Source organism: Trichomycterus rosablanca, chromosome 18, assembly GCF_030014385.1.
Source record: "Trichomycterus rosablanca isolate fTriRos1 chromosome 18, fTriRos1.hap1, whole genome shotgun sequence".
Lineage (NCBI taxonomy): Eukaryota > Metazoa > Chordata > Actinopteri > Siluriformes > Trichomycteridae > Trichomycterus > Trichomycterus rosablanca.
In genome coordinates, this window is record NC_086005.1 from 2,243,097 (window position 1) to 2,265,000 (window position 21,904).

General features: G+C 41.9%; 2 protein-coding genes and 1 long non-coding RNA gene across 4 annotated transcripts in view; 2 read left to right on the forward strand and 1 right to left on the reverse strand.

Moving 5' to 3' along the window:
- Nucleotides 1-16: 16 nt before the first annotated feature.
- LOC134332642 (uncharacterized) lies at nt 17-2,854 on the reverse strand. Its single transcript, XR_010015272.1, has 3 exons — nt 2,805-2,854; nt 1,039-1,156; nt 17-193 (listed from the first exon to the last, which is right to left on the reverse strand). It is a non-coding gene; the product is annotated as an uncharacterized LOC134332642 (long non-coding RNA).
- ska1 (spindle and kinetochore associated complex subunit 1) lies at nt 1,426-11,680 on the forward strand. Of its 2 annotated transcripts, none has more exons than XM_063014376.1 (7): nt 1,426-1,528; nt 3,192-3,283; nt 3,379-3,503; nt 4,388-4,488; nt 4,739-4,879; nt 9,922-10,091; nt 11,248-11,680. In XM_063014376.1, exons 2-7 carry the CDS (start codon nt 3,196-3,198, stop codon nt 11,394-11,396), a joined length of 774 nt encoding a protein of 257 aa, XP_062870446.1. In that variant the 5' UTR covers nt 1,426-1,528; nt 3,192-3,195; the 3' UTR covers nt 11,397-11,680. The 2 variants fall into 2 exon arrangements, with proteins under 2 accessions (XP_062870446.1, XP_062870447.1); XM_063014377.1 differs by lacking the exon at nt 1,426-1,528 and adding an exon at nt 1,808-1,826.
- Nucleotides 11,681-13,683: 2,003 nt separating this feature from the next.
- slc2a11l (solute carrier family 2 member 11, like) overlaps nt 13,684-21,904 on the forward strand; it is a 12,479-nt gene continuing 4,258 nt past the window's right edge. The window contains exons 1-9 of the mRNA XM_063014696.1: nt 13,684-13,707; nt 15,572-15,670; nt 15,925-16,085; nt 16,632-16,756; nt 17,725-17,854; nt 17,939-18,087; nt 18,468-18,658; nt 19,718-19,828; nt 21,591-21,692. Of these exons, the coding sequence (XP_062870766.1) occupies nt 13,684-13,707; nt 15,572-15,670; nt 15,925-16,085; nt 16,632-16,756; nt 17,725-17,854; nt 17,939-18,087; nt 18,468-18,658; nt 19,718-19,828; nt 21,591-21,692 (1,092 nt within the window). The remainder of the gene's footprint in view (nt 13,708-15,571; nt 15,671-15,924; nt 16,086-16,631; nt 16,757-17,724; nt 17,855-17,938; nt 18,088-18,467; nt 18,659-19,717; nt 19,829-21,590; nt 21,693-21,904) is intronic.

The following is a 21,904-nucleotide window of genomic DNA, read 5'->3' on the forward strand; positions in this document are numbered from 1 at the left end:
TTTATTATGACTACTGTTGTTACTACTACTACTAATAATAATAATCATTATTATTATTAGACACTGAGATGGCACAGAGGTTTATTACGCTGTCTACACAGACATGATTTACAGTGGCCGAAGCCCTGCGATAAACTGGCACTTTGTCCAGGGTATTCTTGCCTTACGTCCAGTGTTTCCCTGTAGAACCAGACTACACACACACACACACACACACACACACACACACACACACACACACACACACACATACACACATTCTTATAGCATAGACCAAAATAAAAATGAAAGGCAGGGGATTAAATTTGATTAAAATGTCCTTTAATTATAATTGCTGTTATTGGTTATCATATTATTATAATCATTTAGATTAAAACAGGGTCTGTGTGGAGTTTGCATGTTCTCCCCGTGTCTGCGTGGGTTTCCTCTGGGAGCTCCGGTTTCCTCCCACAGTCCAAAAACAAGCAGTCAGGTTTACTGGAGACACTGAATTGCCCTATAGGTGAATGGGTGTGTGCGTGTGTGTCTGCCCTGCGATGGACTGGCGCCCCGTCCAGGGTGTTACTGTGTGCCTTGCGCCCATTGAAAAGCTAGGACAGGCTCCAGCACCCCCCACAACCCTTATTGGATAAGAGGTTAAGAAAGTGAGTGAGTAAATATGATCATTCTGATTATATCAATTAGTTTTGTGATAATATAGATAACTATAAAATCTAGATAGATTAATAATTATTAATTATTAATCCCGAAGGAAATTAAGTCATCAAAATCTGTGTTCTTCTTAATTAGTCTAATTAATAGCAGTAGTAATTATAATATAAATATTTACACTTAATTTTCAGCATTTAGCTGTGACAGTATACTGTCTAAGCAATTGAGGGTTAAGGGCCTTGCTCAATGGCCCAACAGTAGCACCCTGGCAGTAGTGGGGCTTGAACCAGCGACCTTTCGATTACTAGTCCAGTATCTTAATCACCAGGCTACATACAGTGTTATATCTAATATTGATCATATTTATGTCTTATTTGTGTTACACACCTGCATCAGGTGAGTAAATGGATCTTGCCCCGAGATGGAATAGCGCCCTGTCCAGTGTGTATTCTCGTTTTATGCCTTTCTTTAAGGGTAGCGACCCTGACCAGGATGAAGCCATTTACTGTATGACGAAGGAGGTTATATTAATGCGAAAGTGCTAAACTGAATCAGAAGTGTAAAACAACTTTGCGTTTTAGACGCGTTATAAATACAGCAGCAAATGCGTTCACATATGCTATAAGCTATACTATACAAGCTACATTAAATAAAAATAATGATATAATTATTAGTATTAGTTTGAATAATACAAATGAAAACGCGGATATTTGAAAACAAGACAGAAGAGAGGAACACTTTTTGGCGAAAGTGCTGCATCCAAACACACGCCATTGTTTTTAGTTTGAACGTTGGCGCGGGCTAAAGAAGCTAACAGCTACAGATTATTCATTAGTCTGAGCAGAATAACTGATTTTATCTGTTTTCAGTCAAGAACGTAAGTAAAGATCATTTTTCAAACAATAAACACTAATATACATTTATATTAAGAAATAATCACGATATTCGCTGTGACATCAAAACAAAGCTTAATGTTGTCTCTCTGCTGTTAGCTCGCTTGTTTATTACACATATTCTACATTAATTAAAGCTATTAAACGTAATTTTCAGGTTAAATAACCACTTATTATTATAATTATTGTGTTCAATTTCGCTAATTAACATTGACTTCCATCGCTTTTTGTTTATTACTAGGTCGGTTCGCTTCCAGAAAAGTGGGAGTCGATTCCTGAATAGTGAGAGTCGATTCCGACTTCGACTCCCAGTGTTGTGAAACTAGTTCGATTCCAGAAAAGTGGGAGTCGATTCCAGAATTCTGAGAGTCGATTCCGATTTCGTCTCCCAGTGTTGTGAAACTAAGAATGCAAGTTTTATTTATTGTTTTATTTATTATGATTTTATGATGTGATGTTTTAGACTTTAGTTCCATTCATAAAGAGACAGGTAGTTACAGGTTACACATGATTTAGATCGTGTTCAATGTCAAGCACTGTAACAGCCACTTCACCTCTTTTGCACGTCTTTGGACTGTGGGAGGAGACCGTGTTCAGTAGAGCAGTTACTAAACATTTTTGCTCGGTGGGTAGCACTGTCACCTCACAGTGAGAAGGTCCTGGGTTTGTTTCCCAGGTGGAGCGGTCCGGGTCCTTTCTGTGTGGAGTTTGCATGTTCTCCCCGTGTCTGTGTGGGTTTCCTCCGGGAGCTCCGGTTTCCTCCCACAGTCCAAAAACGTGCGAGTGAGGTGAACTGGAGATGCTAAATTGTCCATGACTGCGTTTGCTATTAAAACTTCAACTGATGAATCTTGTGTAAGCAGTACCTACCGTTCCTGTCATGAATGTAACCGAAGTGTAAAACATGACGTTAAAATCCTAATAAATAAATAAATAAATATTAGCCTGATTTTCCACTGATTCATTTTAAGACGGATTCTAAGCCCCCCAGTGGTTGGTTGGTTGGTTGGTTGGTTGGTTATGCATATCTGGTGAAGGACAGATTGATCTAATGTCAAAAAGTCCATAAAACACAAAACTATTAGGGTATAATATTGCTGTAATATTGCAATGGTAATAAAGAGCTGCTTCTCTGACAGAATTTATAGTTACCTGGACAGTGACCCAGTCTAAAAAACATGAGCATATCACCCCGGTATCAGAACGACTCCATTGGCTCCCAGTCAATAAGTGTATTCAATACAAAATTTTAGTGCTCACTTTTAAGGCACTTCATGGTCTGGCCCTCTTGTATCTTCTACACCGCTATGTCCCTTCTTGTAGGTTAAGATGCTGGTGTCCTGGTTGCTCCAAGGTTTAGGTGACCACCATGGGTGGTAGGACATTTAGTGTTGCTGTCCCTACATTGTGGAATTCTCATCCTCTCCCTCTTCGTCTCTCTTCCTCTCTCTCTGAGTTTAAATCTCTTCTTAAAAACGTTCTTGTTTACTCAGCACTTTCACTCGTCTGTTTCTGTTTGACCTAGTTTGTGATTATGATTCCTATGTAAAGCATCCTTGGGTACTGTGAAAGGTGCTATATAAGTTGCATTTTATTTATTATTATTATTATTTATTATTATTAATTTATTGATTTATTTTGTTTTAGAAACATGAGTCACTGTGAGCTGGAGGAAGTGACCAAACACATAAATGACAAGATATCGCTTGTTAAGAGACTTTTAGAGCTCCGAGCAGTAGGTATGATTCACAGGACATTATTGTACAAGCCGGAAGTTTCAACTCCAGGTTTTATAAACATTTATTTATTTATTTATTTATTTATTTATTTCTAGCAAATGATCCAGACAAGCGGGCGTATCTGCTCAAAATTGAGCAGGATGTGAATGCCATGAATGGGCTCCTAGATCGGTTCGAGAGATGCGTCACTCAGCAGAGAGACTTACTGAAACATCTGCAGGTTTGATTCTGATGTTTATGTTGTTTATACGCCTCGCACACGTCGTCAGCTGTGCCACTGCTTTCTGCTTTCATCTTTGCTGGCATCATGCACTAAAACGAGGGCATGTCAGTTAATATTTATGGTTGGGTGGAGGGGTAGTGGTAGCCACCATGCAGACACTGTTGGGCAATGGGGTGGGGTGATGCAGAAACCTGACTGGCAGCTGCATTTTGAATCAGTTGTAGTGGCCTAATAATGGACATGAGAAAACCTGCCAAGAATAGGTTGCAGTAGTCCAGCCTTGAATCTGGACAGGAATCTGAGTGGCTACCATTGAGAGGAACAGTCGAATATTTCTATTAGTGTTGAAAAACTGGCATGATCAGGTCAGGTTAGCAACATGATCCTGGAAGGACATGGATATTTATATCCCAGAAAAGCAGGACGTCATAGATAGACCTTAAAAAAGTACAATATTAATACAAAGCACAAACAAGACAAGGCGATTTGGAAAGTCTCTATTGTTTGGGTCATCAGGGTTCTTAATAGCCCGTCCTCGTTCTCCTTTACCCTCAATTTCCCAAGCGTAACGTGTTTTAAAAAGAATACAAGGTCCACATTTCATGAATGTTAGTTTTCATATTGATATTTATGTTCACGCTAAACAAAACCCATGCTGTACTTCTTAATACTAAAATAAATATTAATGTAAACATGAGCTAATCAGTACAGATCACAAGCTTTATATAATGTTACCTCAGTCGTCTTCATGTGACCCAGAGTTCAGTGCATCCGGTCAGTCCTGAGTGAAGCACCATAGTTTAAAAGTATTTACTTATAAATGTCACTTTGGCTTCATCTCTTTGACTTATCGACACCTCACTCTCATGTTCGTAATGCAGGATCTGGACGGGTTCTTTCAGGAGGACGAACGGAACGCGCAGCACCTAAAGGAGAACATCCCACCGCACATGCCTCGCAGGGGACAGCTAACAGCAGCGCAGTAAGATCAGATCACGTTCTGTTTAAACGGCTTGTCCAAGAGCTGCTGGGTTGATGCGTAGTGAGCAGCGTCTGTATCGTTAGGACTAATTTGGTGATCGATTGGCGCCCTGTCCAGGTTTCCCCGAACACTGGACCCGCTGCGACCCTGACCAGGATAAAAGGGGTTGATGGAAATGAAAAATGAAAAACAAATATGAAGAATCAATTCTTGCCTGTTAAGAATCGTTTTTACCTCTGTGTCTCATCAGAGGCGGGCCGGTGTTGCTTCCCAGCAAGCAGTCCGAGGTGAATTCGGCCCCACAGGAACCAGAGCCGCCCAAGAAGCCCCTGCGGAGCCAGATCAAAGAACTGGAGTTCATCACCGTACAGGAATTCGACAGCATCCCACAGTGAGTCCCACACAGCCTGTACGTGCCTGAGTGTTTTAAAGTGTCCAGCACTGTGTGTGATTCATTAAATCGTTCAGAGTGACGCTCCGCCACGGGCTGATGAATGAACTTTGTCCTGACCATCGGTACGGCGAGTCCCCGGTGTGCCATTCAGCGCGGGTACAGTGTCTGCAGGGACATCCTGTAAACAGACGCCTGCACTCGCATGTTTTTTATTTATATATTGCGGTGTTTTTATACACTGGATTCAGAAAGTATTCAGACACCTTGACTATTTTTTCACACTTTATTAAATGTTTGGATGGATATAACTGCAGGTTATGCCCATCAGTCACCACATATACCCCTTTTCCACCGACGCGGAACGGTTCCAGAACTAGCGTTCTAATCTGGCACCACAGAATACTCGGGTTTTCAGCGCGAACCGTGACGTTTTTTTCGGTGGGCGTGTCACAGTGTCGAGGTTTGTTCGGGTGCTTTGCTAAACCACTGTGCTGGTGTCTCGTATGGAGCTTGACTCTGAATTTTTATCTTTTAAAGTTCACCTGATTACGTTTTGAGCCAGTTTGCCGCTGATATTTTCAAAGCGCCTTAAAAAAGATGAACTGTGTATTATGATGTGCTAAACGTGACCCGGACAGAACGAACAGCGCTTAACGTGAAAAATAAAGCGTAACGTGGCTTGTTGTACTAAAACAACGACCGATGAATTTGGGCAGTACAGAGCGCTTATAACCAGTACAGAGCTCTTATAACCAGTACAGAGCAATTTTAACCAGTACAGAGCTCTTAAAACCAGTACAGAGCAATTATAACCAGTACAGAGCTCTTATAACCAGTACAGAGCAATTATAACCAGTACAGAGCTCTTATAACCAGTACAGAGCAATTATAACCAGTACAGAGCTCTTATAACCAGTACAGAGCAATTATAACCAGTACAGAGCTCTTATAACCAGTACAGAGCAATTATAACCAGTACAGAGCTCTTATAACCAGTACAGAGCAATTATAACCAGTACAGAGCTCTTATAACCAGTACAGAGCAATTATAACCAGTACAGAGCTCTTATAACCAGTACAGAGCAATTATAACCAGTACAGAGCTCTTATAACCAGTACAGAGCAATTATAACCAGTACAGAGCGCTTATAACCAGTACAGAGCAATTATAACCAGTACAGAGCAATTATAACCAGTACAGAGCGCTTATAACCAGTACAGAGCAATTATAACCAGTACAGAGCTCTTATAACCAGTACAGAGCAATTATAACCAGTACAGAGCTCTTATAACCAGTACAGAGCAATTATAACCAGTACAGAGCTCTTATAACCAGTACAGAGCAATTATAACCAGTACAGAGCTCTTATAACCAGTACAGAGCAATTATAACCAGTACAGAGCTCTTATAACCAGTACAGAGCAATTATAACCAGTACAGAGCTCTTATAACCAGTACAGAGCAATTATAACCAGTACAGAGCTCTTATAACCAGTACAGAGCTCTTATAACCAGTACAGAGCAATTATAACCAGTACAGAGCTCTTATAACCAGTACAGAGCGCTTATAACCAGTAATAACGGTGAGAAATGTAGTGTTTCTATGTCGTACTTTTAGTACATTCAGCCACGTTACGCTTTAGTTTTTATGCGAAGCTTTTTCGACTCTCCCGAGAAGATTCAGAACCCCGAGCTGCATAAACAAGAAACCTGAACAGAACCGGTTCAAGAACCATGGTTCTTTTGGTGGAAAAGTGCTAATAATGACCCATGTTAACAAAGTGAAAGCACCTTTTTTTATGTCTTGGGAATTCTTAAAATGGAGAGTGGCAACACTGTATATGGATGAATGATTTGCTGTGGCGCCCCCTAACGGGAGCAGCCAGATTAAATCATCTAATTATATATTATATTATTAATAATGCAGTAGAGCAGTGGTTCTCAAACTGTGGTACGCGTACCACTGGTGGTACGTGAAGCAGCACGAGGTGGTACGCCAGATAATCTCGGAAAAGTAATTACATGCACCGAAAAAAAAATAATAATAATAAATAAAAAAATAACAAAATGTGTAATTTACTAAAAAAATTCTTATAATTCTGTTTTAATAAAATCAGTTGAATTAAAACAAATCGTATTATAACTAATATGTTAATTAAAATATTCGGGGCTACGCAGACACCGTACTTCATTACGTCTATACTTCACGTTCGCGGTTTCCATCTGGAAATTTCCGAAACGGTATCAGTAAAGTTATCAGTAAAGTTATCAGTAGATCTCTCGCTTTTATCAGATCAGATCTGCGTTTGAAGCTCACTGATCTCGTTCCTGGCTGCTCCGCTAAACAGACGCATCCCATTAACTCACATGCCGATTCTATTGAACGGATCTTTGAAATGAACGAAAGGAGCCGAGTCTTTTATTTCTGCACAATTCTTATCGGCTGTAATCCACCCATTCAGCTTCCATAAGTAAAGGGGAATTAATCGTAAATCGTAATAAAGGCTGTGTATTGTCGATATTCAAATCCGAAACACTTTCAGTATTGCGGAGAACGAGACACACACACACACACACACACACACAGAGAGAGAGAGAGATAGTAGTATAATTACAAATAATTGAGAAATAAACTATGAACTTGTTTAATTCTGTTAAATCTGATTATTTCATTGTGCTTATGTTTTAAAGCAGAAACAAACACAGTCACATCTCTGTACAAGAGAGGATTTTTCTGAAACTTAATGAAATGCAACCACAGTCTGCCTCTTCCCTGTAGTGTTTTTGCCTTTTGTTTGAATTAATGTTTGAATTAGGCCTACATTTAATGCAAATTTGATGTTAATATCGAGGGTGTCTTATAGTTTACCTAGTAGCGTGAAGAGTCACTTTTTGAACGGCTCCTTGAAAGGAACCGAGCCAAAAGATCCAGCTCCCGTCAAGAAGCCATAATTCCCATCACTAATATATACAGGGGTTGGACAAAATAACTGAAACACCTGTCATTTTAGTGTGGGAGGTTTCATGGCTAAATTGGACCAGTCTGGTGGCCAATCTTCATTAATTGCACATTGCACCAGTAAGAGCAGAGTGTGAAGGTTCAATTAGCAGGGTAAGAGCACAGTTTTGCTCAAAATATTGCAATGCACACAACATTATGGGTGACATACCAGAGTTCAAAAGAGGACAAATTGTTGGTGCACGTCTTGCTGGCGCATCTGTGACCAAGACAGCAAGTCTTTGTGATGTATCAAGAGCCACGGTATCCAGGGTAATGTCAGCATACCACCAAGAAGGACAAACCCCATCCAACAGGATTAACTGTGGAAGCAAGAGGAAGCTGTCTGAAAGGGATGTTCGGGTGCTAACCCGGATTGTATCCAAAAAACATAAAACCACGGCTGCCCAAATCACGGCAGAATTAAATGTGCACCTCAACTCTCCTGTTTCCACCAGAACTGTCCGTCGGGAGCTCCACAGGGTCAATATACACGGCCGGGCTGCTATAGCCAAACCTTTGGTCACTCGTGCCAATGCCAAACGTCGGTTTCAATGGTGCAAGGAGCGCAAATCTTGGGCTGTGGACAATGTGAAACATGTATTGTTCTCTGATGAGTCCACCTTTACTGTTTTCCCCACATCCGGGAGAGTTACGATGTGGAGAAGCCCCAAAGAAGCATACCACCCAGACTGTTGCATGCCCAGAGTGAAGCATGGGGGTGGATCAGTGATGGTTTGGGCTGCCATATTATGGCATTCCCTTGGCCCAATACTTGTGCTAGATGGGCGCGTCACTGCCAAGGACTACCGAACCATTCTGGAGGACCATGTGCATCCAATGGCGGTGCCGTGTATCCTGCAAGAAGAATGGCTTAAAATCCCTCTGACCACTGTGCAGGACTTGTATATGTCATTTCCAAGACGAATTGACGCTGTATTGGCCGCAAAAGGAGGCCCTACACCATACTAATAAATTATTGTGGTCTAAAACCAGGTGTTTCAGTTATTTTGTCCAACCCCTGTATATATTGTAGCGACCCGCTGCTGTGGCTGAGAAGGGGGCGGAGCTTTACCCAGAAGGACTTGCGGCTATGGTTACAAGATCCACCGTGACCGTGTTATTTAGCACTGAAAATGGGGTTGGCTGTGCTCAGTAATACAGTAGATGGCTTAGGGTTTTGGGCTGTGCAGCTATTAGCTGTGTGGCTATGTATATGTGGTATGAATGTCTATGTGTGTGAATGGTTGTTTGTCCACATGTTCTCTGAAAGAGCTGATTTCCCATCCCATTTTGTCTTCGATGCCATAGAAACGCTACTATATATATATATGTATATACTGTATATATACTATATATATATATATATACACACACCTAATTAATGTGAGCCTTATGTGGTTCTGTGATGAGAAACATAGGTGGTACTCGGAAGTTTCGATTTGATAATGGGTGGTACTCGGTCTAAAAAGTTAGAGAACCACTGCAGTAGAGCATAAAATCCTACGTAAACTACATCTCCTACAATGCATGCCGATTTTGTGACCCACGAAGTGACCGCATCCCGCCACTAGATGACGGTGTTTCCACATCATTTAACATTTAACTGAGGCGGTTTTCCAACAAGTGATGATGAGAAATATTTACAAATAATCCCAAAATGTTCAAGAAGAGAAAATTGAAGCAGAAGGAGGAAATTTAATGAAAGATGAGAAAGTGAAAACAAGTTTGTGCTTTGTGAAGAGAAAGCGGTACGTCTCTTGTGTTATGAGGCGTGTCTGTGGTAAAGGAGAACAATATAAATGTAGATATACGTTATAAATATACAGAATAAATTTGGCATTTTGACACCAAACACAGAATTTAGCCTCCAAGAAAAACAACAATTGTCCAAGACTTAAAAGGCAGAGAGCAGTCACAGCAGGATACGTTACAATCGGCTCTTTGAGGGCCACCGTAATGCCGACGTGGCCCTCGCTGAAAATGAGATTGACACCCTGCAGTAGAGGTACTGACTGTAACGCTGTCCCGGTGTCTCAGGTACATGAAAGGACGGGTGACGTACGACCAGCTGAACGCTGCCGTCAAGAACGTCAACACGGCCGTTACCGCCAAGTACAAGATCCTCCAGCAGCCCGTCAAGAGTCTGAACAACGCCTCCCGAAAACTCCATCAGAGGTTTAAAGATCAGGAGACGAAGCACACTAAAGGTACCTCACACACGCCTCGACTTACTCTGTGTAATCCCTTACAAGTGTTTACAGTTATAACAGTTCTGCAGCATCAAAGATGGGTCAAGGCTCAAAGGTGCCTGGTTGACCTTTACTGCACTGGGCATTCTGGGTCTTTAAATGGCACTTTTGGTCCAAATTGCTGTAGATTCAAGAGTTTTATTATCATGTGCACGTAGAAACAGCAGTTACACTGTACACTAAAATTCTTACTTTGCTCATCCTCCGAACATCAACTGTGAGTATACACTAATCACTGTCTATGTTATCAGCTCCACTTACCATATAGAAGCACTTTGTAGTTCTACAATTACTGACTGTAGTCCGTCTGTTTCTCTACATGCATTGTTACCCCCTTTCATGCTGTTCTTCAATGGTCAGGACCCCCACAGAGCAGATATTATTTAGGTGGTGGATGATTCTCAGCACTGCAGTGACACTGACATGGTGGTGGTGTGTTAGTGTGTGTTGTGCTGGTACGAGTGGATCAGACACAGCAGCGCTGCTGGACTGAGAATCGTCCACCAACCAAAAATATCCAGCCGACAGCGCCCCGTGGGCAGCGTCCTGTGACCACTGATGAAGGTCTAGAAGATGACCGACTCGAACAGCAGCAATAGATGAGCGACCGTCTCTGACTTTACATCTACAAGGTGGACCGACTAGGTAGGAGTGGACAGTGAGTGGACGGTATTTAAAAACTCACAACACACACTAACACACCACCACCATGTCGGTGTCACTGCAGTGCTGAGAATCATCCACCACCTAAATAATACCTGCGCTCTAGTGGTCCTGACCATTGAAGAACAGCATGAAAGGGGGGTAACAAAGCATGCAGAGAAACAGATGGACTACAGTCAGTAATTGTAGAACTACAAAGTGCTTCTATATGGTAAGTGGAGCTGATAAAATGGACAGTGAGTGTAGAAACAAGGACGTGGTTTTAATGTTATGGCTGATCAGTGTATGTGTAGTCAGGATACCTGAAGATGCAAAATTTGACTGTCCTGTCCTGTCATGAATGTAAATAAATCAATAAATTGCCATTTTTCACTCCCCTTTGGTTCACTTTGCTCTTTCTTCCTCTCTGAACCTCACTGATTGTATTCTCCTGCTCTGCCGTGTGTCTCAGGTCAGTTCTTCGTGGTGGAGGAGGATCTATGTGAGCTGGCCCAGCTGAAGGTTGATAAGCGCTTCGTTGGGATGTTGAACATGCTGAGACATTGCCAGAGATTAAAGGAGCTGCGCGGAGGCGGCCTGACCCGCTACCTGCTGCTGTAATCGATTTATTTAAACAGCAGGGTCGGCTAACGGGTCAGTAAGATGTACCGATGTAATAAACGCCGGTGTTCTGATGTCGTAACAGAACGACCTGGGACTGAGCTGAGGGCTGAAGAACCTGCTCTGGTCTTCTTAAAACGCATCCAGCTCAAGCCGTTCTCTCTAGTTGTTTCCCAATAATGAATATTGTAATTATGATGGTGACGTGATTTCATTTCTCTGTAATAATAATAATAATAATAAATAATAATAAAAGTTCAACCCTTTGTTTTTTTATTATTTTATTTCTTCTTTATTTTTTCATTTTTTTCCCAGTTTACTCAAATCCAATTTCCCAGATGTATCTCATTTACTGTTGACACCCAACACACGCCCCTTACTGACACGTGTGCATTAGCTACTCGTGTACAGAGTCACGCACTGCTCTCTATTATTCACCGTCTCTGTGCAGCACCTCGGCCAGCCAGCAGAGGTCGCTATTGCAGCAGCAATGTTGACTCCCTTCAGTCTGCTCTCCCTCAGACAATCTAAACCACAAACAAATCGAACAGAGACCTTCTTGGGAGGTGGTTTTAGTTTGGTTCATTTTCTAGGGGCCATTTGGAGGGGTCCGAGTTCATCTGACATGTTCACACATGCAAAAGAAACCATGACTCAGTGGTATGGTCCAAGTGTAAAAACGTCACAGCGTGTGGAGTGTTGTGAATAATGTGCATAATTTAATGACCACATCTTACATCCTATATTGACTTAGACAATTTATCTCAGACTGGGGCGGCTCGGTGGGTAGCACTGTCTCCTCACAGCAAGGAGGTCCTGGGTTTGATTCCCCGGCCAGGGTCCTTTCTGTGTGGAGTTTGCATGTTCCTCCCGTGTCTGTGCGGGTTTCCTTCCACAGTCCAAAGACGTGCAAGTGAGGTGAACTGGAGACACTAAATTGTCCATGACTGTGTCTGATATTAAACTTGAAGTGATGGATCTTGTGTAATGAGTGACTACCGTTCCTGTCATGAATGTGACCAAAGTGTAAAACATGACGTTAAAATACTAATAAATAAACATGTTTAACTGGTTCCATGAGCACTGTGGCACAGGGTCTTTTCTGTGTGGAGTTTGCATGTTCTCCCTGTGTCTGTGTGGGCTTCCTCTAGGTGCTCCGATTTTCTCCCAATACATGCAGTCAGAACAATTTAAACTAATAAAAATCGCACAAAATGTGTATATATGTGTGTGTGTGTGTGTGTTTGCTCGCTCTGTGATGGACTAGCAACCTGTCCAGCGTGTTTCCTGCCTTTTGCCCAATGAATCAGACCCACAGCAACCCTGACCAGGAAAAAGCGGTTGTAAAACAGACAATTAACAAATGAATAAATGGTTCCATGAAAATAAAAATGAAGTCAGTGTACTTAAATGGCCTTCACAGGCACTGGATCTGAATATAATATATAGTAATATAATAATACATAAAGTCTTTTGATTATGTGATGGAACAGGGGATTCCATTAATTATGTGATGCAAGCTTTACAGCAACGTCTACAATTTTACCGAATACTTTACTACAAACAATTCAGGTGCCTCTAAGATGCTGCTGTTGCTCCATATCTGGTGTCCGCTGCGTTTTTTGCTCCCAATTTTCATATATAATTAATTCTTATTTGCTGAACCTGCTTCGTGACGCCCACTCCAGCAAACTTCAGCTTTGAGAAGTGAGAAGGATTTTGGTTTTCAGCCTCTCTTCCTTTAATCGGTCAACCCGTTTGCTCTATTCTGATGGAATGCCCCAAGTACACCAAGGAAAGAAAACAAGTGCACATGCCTGAAGCCATAAAAGGAATTCTTACACAAGACAACACAAGAACAGTCTTAACCTACCTCGCAGCCATACAAATAAAGATGAAAATATAAAGACAGATACATAATACCTATTGTTGCCAATAAATGACACAAATGTGTTAAACATGATGTTAAAATCCAAACAACCCATTCACTCATGCTGTGTCTGAGCTACTCTATACGAACTGTGAGAAGCTTTCTGTCACCGTGTAAGAACAGGCAGTTACAGTCCCTCTGTTAATGTTCTTTCTGACCCCGCAGTGAGTGAGGTGGCTAATTTGTCTGTCTTACTTGTTTTGTCACTAGAGACACAAGAGCTTTCACAAGAAGTTATCATGTAACACAGCGGTTAGATATTTACAGACCTGCAGCGTTAAAATCATCCGGCAGCTCGTCAGGAAGACCAGACAGTTCAGGATACACATGGAGAGAGGCAACAGTCAAACAAGAACCATGAGGAGCGCTCTGTTATCACTGGTAAGTTTTTTTTACTTAAAAGGCAGAAAATCATAATATTTAAACAAGATTTTTATTAAACACTGGATTTTTATTTGTAAGAGCCATTAAATAATATAAATGCTTTATAATAAACTGAATTAAATTCAAGAGTGCACAGATTTAATCAGATTTGAATAATTCTTTTTAATTCCTCATTTAAAATAATTATAAAATGTTTACATTTATGCTTTTATCCAAAGCGACTTACACAGTGAGCAGAACACAATGAGCAATTGAGGGTTAAGGGCCTTGCTCAGGGACCCAACAGTGGCAACTTGGTGGTGGCGGGGCTTGAACCGGCAACCTTCTGTTTACTAGTCCAGTACCTTAACCACTGAACTATTACTGGTTTAGTTTATATTAAAATTGCATAAACTTGTAAGATTCTTGTACTGTCTTGTAACTACAAACTTGAGTTCCTTTCTATCTATTTCCTCGGCTGCTCCCGTTAGCGGTCGCCGGTGGATTGTGATCCGCATTACTGATTTGGCACAGTTTTTATGTCGGATGCCCTTCCTGACACGACCCTCCCTATTTATCCGGGCTTGGGACCGGCACTACAATGCACTGGTTTATGCATCCTAGCGGCTGGTACCCATAGGACAATTCAGTGCCTCCAGTTAGCCTGGCTGCATGTTTTTGGACTGTGGGAGGAAACCCACGCAGACACGGGGAGAACATGCAAACTCTGCACAGAAATGACCCTGACCGCCCCACCTGGGGATCAAACCCAGGACCTTCTTGCTGTGAGGTGACAGTGCTACCCACTTAGCCACCGTGCCGCCCCCTTGAGTTCCTTTCTCTATTTTATCAAATTTCTTTATTTCTTTATTTATTAAAGTCTGATTCGTGACGGGTCCGGTTTCACTGTGTAACACTGGGCACCAATTGGTGACTCCCCTCCCTCAGACACAGCCAATGGCCAGTCGATAGCACCACTGAGATTGGAACCCAGGCCACCTGAGCTCTCGACTGAGTTCCTTTTTCGTGCTTTCGAATTACATTATAGGACTTTCCACACCACCAAATGAAAAAGCTGCTGTATGTATATTTCTGACCCATCAAATTGTGTCATTTTTAAAAACTTACAATAAGCTTATAAAGGAACTGTGTATAAGGGCAGTTGTAGCCTAGTGGTTAAGGTATTGGGCTAGTAATTGAAAGGTCACTGGTTCAAGCCCCACAACTGCCAGGTTGTCGCTGTTTGGCCCTTGAGCAAGGCCCTTAACCTTCAATTGCTTGGATAATATACTGTCACAGTACCGTAAGTCACTTTGGATAAAAGTGTCTGCAAAATGCCGAAAATGTAAATGTGTATAAAAATGTACAAATGTTTTACATTAAAATCTTATTTTCCTTTCGGCTGCTCGCATGTTTAGGTGTCACCAAAGTGGATCTGGTCTGCGTGGACTAGACTTGGCTCTTCCTGGCACAGCCCTATTTCAATCCGGGCTTGGGACCAGCACTGGCACTGACAAGTGACCAACACCCCCCCCAACCCAAAATGTCCGGCTGTTTCAGCCACTAGTCATAGAGCGACCTCTATGTGATCTTTTTAGCTACTCTTCTAAAAAAAAAAGGCTTTAAACAAGGCTTTAAAGTATGTCTGTGGGAATTTGTACCCATTCAGCCAAGAAATGACAGCATTCATATGGCTGGGCACTGATGTTGGTCAAGATTCCAAAGCATCTGTGCAGGACACTGGAGTCTATACACAGCTTGCAATTGTTGTGGCTGAAACACATGAATTCAGTCATTAGAAGGGGTGTCCCAATACTTTTGTCCATATAGTGTATTTTGCTGAAAATAAATGGACATGTTTTCTGTTTCCTCTTCTGATCAGTTGCAGAGCCCTGTGCTTGTCGCAGTGGTTTTGATCTCAGGAATCGGAGGAACGTTTCAATACGGCTTCCATGTCTCCGTCCTCACATCGCCGTCAAGTGTGAGTGTCTCTGTCTGTTACTAATTCGAATGTATATAATGTATATGATTGTTGCTGAGCACCGGGGTGGAACAGCAGGTAGTGTGGGTGTCGCACAGCACCAGGTTTCCTGTGTTAAGGGCAGTTGTATCGTAGCGGTTAAGGTAAAAAAAGGTAAAAATACTAATCGGGTAATTTGATAAGTCTAGACTGGGAGGAGAATGTGGGGTAATACACATGGTGGCTGTACTTAACGCTTCTGTTTGTGTTGTTAGTACATTAAAGAGCTGGTGAACAGCACGTGTGTGCAGCGGTATGGATACGCTCTGGAACCCTGGGAGCTTTCTCTGGTCTGGTCCTTCATCGTCTCTCTGTTGTGTTTTGGTGGCATGCTGGGCTCCCTGTGCGCCACCCACCTCGCCTCAGCCTTGGGCAGGTAAGAGTGAACGCAGAACTTTCATTAGGTCATGAATTGGTGTCATTTTGAAAATTAAAAAACAGGAATAGGGAAGGGTTGCTTGGGTAGCGCAGTGGTCTTACATCCAGGTTCCAATCCACAATGGTGCTATCATCTGACCAGGCTTCTACACAGACATGATTGGCTGTGTCTGGGGATGGGGGGGTCGACTGAAGTTCTGTGATAGATTGACGCCTGAATGACATAACCCCCTAAGCTTTGTCTAAATGTAGGACGAGGGATCACTAGAGGGTGATCGCTGCCCTTCTTTGGTCTATGGCCCAGAGATTGAGAAACCATTGCATAGACAATATAGCCATACGTTTAACATTTATGTCTATCTGGAGATGGAATTGATCTTACCTCACAAATAACCCTGAATCTTTGCATAATATTATGTACAGTAGATGGTGAAAGACCTACATTATTCACACAGTGCCTGACTCAGAAACGTTTGCACACTCCTGATCTTGGTTGTGAGACCTTGTTAATAAACACCATCATCTGTTTTGTATGTGTAAATAGGAAGAGATGCCTTCTGCTGAACAACGTGCTGGCCATCGCTGCAGCCCTGCTGATGATTCTGAGCAAATCGGCAAACTCCTTCGAGCTGATCATGCTGGGACGCTTCCTCAGCGGCATTAACGCCGGTATGCTGCATGAGTTTTGTGGAAATCACACGATTCCGGTCACACATTCACTCAGTCACACTCACACCGGACCGTCATTACTGCATGGGTGTGGGGGGTATCTTTTTCTCTGGGTTGTTCCAGTTAAGGGTGGCCACAGTGAATCATATGTTTCCATCCTGCCCCGCCCTGAACATCCTCTTCTGTCACAGCAACCAGTGCTGACGTCTCAAGCTTTTGGGTTTGAATCTCAGCTTTGATAGATAGACAGACAGACAGACAGACAGACAGACAGACAGACAGAGAAAGAGAGAGAGATTGAGATAGATACACTGATAGATAGATAGATAGATAGATAGATAGATAGATAGATAGATAGATAGATAGATAGATAGATAGATTCTAGACAGATAGACAGACAGACAGACAGACAGACAGACACAGATAGATTGAAAGATAGACAGACAGACAGATAGATAGACAGACAAATAGATGATAGATAGACAGATAAATAGCCAGGTAGATAGATAGATAGATAGATAGATAGATAGATAGATAGATAGATAGATAGATAGATAGATAGATAGATAGATAGATAGATAGATAGATAGATAGACAGACAGACAATATAGGTGATAGACAGACAGATGGATAGATAGACAGACAGATAGACACATACATAGACAGACAGACAGATAAACTGATATAAGATCGATAGATAGAAAGAAAGAAAATCAGTAATTACAGCAGCTCCAGATACAAAGCAGATAAAAAGAAGCGGTCTGTACTGCACACGTGTCGGATGGGTGTGTGTGTGTTAGTCACAGATCTCCTCGGTCAGGTGTGGAGGTCTGCAGCAGTAGAGGTGATTGGATATGACAAAAATGCTTAAAAATATTAAAAAGAAAGGTTGTGTATGAAAGTATGAATGATTGAATTACTTCTCATGCCTGGTATCCTCAGACCTCTCGTTGTCGTGTTTTGTTCAGGTGTGAGCTTAACCGTCCACCCCATGTACCTGCTGGAATGCACCCCCAGGAGGCTGAGAGCGCTGATCGGTACGTCCATTTCCAGCTTCCTGTCTCTGGGAAAGTTCTTTGGACAGTTGTTAGGCATCAGGTAGGTTTTGTGTGACACATGCCATAATCGTATTTCCAATAATGCATCATAAATAGGAACCAATAAGTGTTCGTGTGTTTGTAGTGAGCTGTTGGGAACAGAAACCCTCTGGCCGTTCCTGTTGGCCTTCAGTGGGCTGACGGCTCTTCTGCAGCTCGTCTGTCTGCCCTTCCTGCCCGAGTCTCCACGATACCTGCTGCTGGAACGGGAAGACGCGTCTGCCTGTGAGGAAGGTGAGTCCAGTATAAACACACCGTACATCAGAAGATGTTTCTCAAAGCTCAGAGCTGAGTTAGATGAGGTGTGCATCCTACAGCATATACACACATATGAGAAGTGGATATCAATCCACTCTCATCCGTGAGCTACAAGTTATATCCTAACATGACGGTTATGTACAAGCGCGACATGGTGGCTCGGTGGGTAGCTTTGTCACCTCACAGCAAGACGGTCCCGGGTTCAGTTCCCGGGTGGAGCGATCTGGGTCCTTTCTGTATGGGGTTTGCATGTTCTCCCATTTGTTTCTTGTTTAGAAACTATAAAACCAAACCACGGCAGATGAATACAAAGGTGACATTTGTGTGTGTGTGTGTGTGTGTGCGCGCGCGCGTAGCTCTGCGGAAGCTGCGTGGTCCTCATGGTCACCGCCTTTCAGAGGTGAAGGAGATGCAGATGGAACAAGAAGATGTGCAGGATGTGAAGAACCACGGCATGCTGGAGCTCCTGCTCGAGCGTTCAGTCCGCTGGCAGCTCCTCACCATCATCGTCATCTTCACTACAGTGCAGCTGTGTGGCATCAATGTTGTAAGACACACACACACACACACACACGCATGCTGCCACATTGTCTTATGTTCTTTATTATTTTGGTTAGAATAATGCACACCCCGTTCAGTCAGATTTAATGGTATTTTTACCCAGTTAATGTGCTTTTTGATCTGGTTTGGGAGCCCAAAGTGGGTCAAGGGATCTACTGAGGATTGGGGGTGCATGTGAGAAAGATAAAGAATACAATTTAACAGCACATCTAAACACATTAGTGGATTAGCAAGCTATATTTCACTGTAACTAATTGCAGCCTGAATTGAAAATCTGTTTTTATTATTAACTGGGGTAGCAGTGGGGACAGTGGAGCTGTAGAGATGCTGTGTTCCAAATACCATCCTGTATAATAAATAAATAGTGTGCTGAATTTGATGTTGATGCACTTTTTAAGACTGTATAAGTGTGTGAATTGAGACACAGCCCTCCAGCTTGCCGGCTCAGCAGCGAACCAAAGATCCGATCTCACTGACTCTGTTGACTAAATGGGCACAAATTCCCAGAGATGCACTCCAAATTCTTATAGAAAGACAGAAAGAAAGAAGGAAAGAAAGAAGGAAAGAAAAAAAAAACAGAAAGAAAGAAAGACAGACAGAAATAAGAAAAGAAAGACAGAAAGAAGGAAAGACAGACAGACAGAAAGAAAGAAAGAAAGACAGACAGAAAGAAGAAAAGACAGACAGAAAGAAAGAAAGAAAGAAAGAAAGAAAGAAAGAAAGAAAGAAAGAAAGAAAGAAGGAAAGACAGGAAGAACAAAAGAAAGAAAGACAGACAGAAATAAAGAAGGACAGACAGACAGAAAGAGAGGCAGACAGACAGAAAGAAAGACAGGAAGAACAAAAGAAAGAAAGACAGACAAACAGACAGACAGACAGGGAAATAGAAAGTCTTGTAGAAAGACTTCCCAGAGGAGTGAATGATATTAAATCTACAAATTAATATGGAGATTTGTCCAACAAGCTCACGTTCAGGTGTCCCAATACTTTTGTCCAGATTCTCAGAGGTGTAAAGTGTGCTCAGTGTGTGTTTTTTTTTTGACAGGTGTACCTGTACTCGTCTGACGTGTTCCTCGCAGCAGGAATCCCAGAATACAACCTGGGTTACGTGACTGTGGGGACCGGACTGTGTGAGTTCATCTGTTCCATCTTCTGTGTAAGTGTTCACGCTTCTAGTGTTTATCAGTGCTGGATAAAAAAGAAAAACAGACCCAAAAAAACGTTGCATATTAGGTCAGTAATTGGTTCAAGCCCCACCGCTGCCAGCTTGCCACTGTTGGGCCCTTGAACAAGGCCCTTAACCCTCAATTGCTCAGACAATATACTGTCACTAAATGCCGAAAATGTAAAAGTACAAGCTATAATTGTTTCAAAAGTTGGGACAGGTGCAACTTGCATTTGTCCCAACTTTTTTTTGGAAAACTATTTAATACAGTTAAGAGGGTTTTTTGCATTTAATTTTTTTAGCATTTTAGATACTATTTCAAATGTTTTTCACTGTTTCAATTTTTTACATGAGGGATGTTTCTTTACCAAACTTTTTTGCTTGTTATGGGGGTTTTAACCACCATGTGGGTCATTTTAACCTCAAATTTTGCTGTTTAACAGTATTATAACATATATAAAACATCTAATGAGCAGTAGGTGGCGCTGAAGGAACAATTGAGACATTTGAGATGTTTATTTATTCATAACCTGATATGATTCGCACTATTATGGAGGGAACCAGGCTGATCCATAATTGCTGTCATTAATATTAATTTAATATTAATATGCATTTATATATTTATTAATTAACTTAGTGTTTTCTTTTGGCTGCTCTAGTGGATCTGGTCCGTATACCAGACTTGGCACAGTTTTTACTCAGAAAGACCCATTCAGTGGTGGTCCTAAGCCAGGATATAAATAAGAGGGTCGTAATCAAGTAATCAAATTTGAATCCCCTCAATCCTTTCCCAAATTTATTTACGCCTGTTTGCAACTGTTGTGGCTGAAAAACAAGAATTTAATCATTAGAATAATTAGAATTAGAGCCCCAATACTTTCATCTATATAATTTACATTTAGATTTGCAGCATGTAGGATGAGCCCAACATTGTCAACTTGGTAGTGATGGGGCTATACCCAGCAACCCTCTGATTACTGATCCAGTACCTTAACCTGAGCTACCACTGCTTTATGATATAAGTATATGAGATGGATTCTGCACCACTCGTACACCTGGAATACAAGTCAGTGGTAGCCTAGTTGGTAGAGCTTTGGGCTGTCAAATGGAAGGTTTTCAGTGCCATGCAGCCACTGTCGGGCCCTTGAGCAAGGCCCTTAACCCTCTCGGCTCCAGGGGTGCCGTACAATGGCTGACTCTGAGCTCTGACCTCAGCTTCCAAACAAGCTGGGATATGCAAAGAAAGAATTTCGTTGTACTGCACACGTCTATAAGTATATATGACAAATAAAAGACATTCTATTCTATAAAATCAAGTTATAAAACTACCATTTTATATTATTAAGCTTTGTGAAATAAATAAGCTGATACTGAAATTTTTTTGCATCATTTGCATCAACATTTTGATTATTTGACTGATAAATTTCAGTGTTGGTTCCACCCGAATATCCAGAATAGCATCATGATATTTCTATTCTTTATAACACAAAACAACTCAAACTATGGACACAAAGGCATTTCATTAGTTGTATGTAATTGCCTTTATACATGTTTTAGCTCTGGGTGTGGCTTAAACACCTAAACTCAATAATTGGGAGGGGTGTGTACCCAAACCGCCGCAAACAGCTTCCCATTTTGCAACACACCTACTGCTCAACACCTACAGCTAAACACCTCTTATTCTCCTGTTACTGGGTGTTTTGTGTTTCCTGGTTTGATGTCTGATGTCCTCGATGCGTTGTGTGTTATTTAGGGGCTGCTGATCGAGAGCGTAGGGAAGAAGGTGGTGATAGTTTGGGGTTATTTTGCCATGGCTGCTACGCTGCTCTTCCTCACTATCACGCTGTACCTGCAGGTCAGTTACACCTCTCTCACCTCCAGTAAACAACATACAGTGCTGTGTGACTTTTTGGACCAGGATCTTACACAAACAAATTTGAATCTCATTTCTGATATCAGCTGAGGAAGCGCCTACACAGACACGATTGGCTGTGTCTGAGATTGGGCGGGACAAAGGGATTTCTCTTTGCTGCTGCAATTGCGACCTCTGCTGGCTGGTTGATGGCA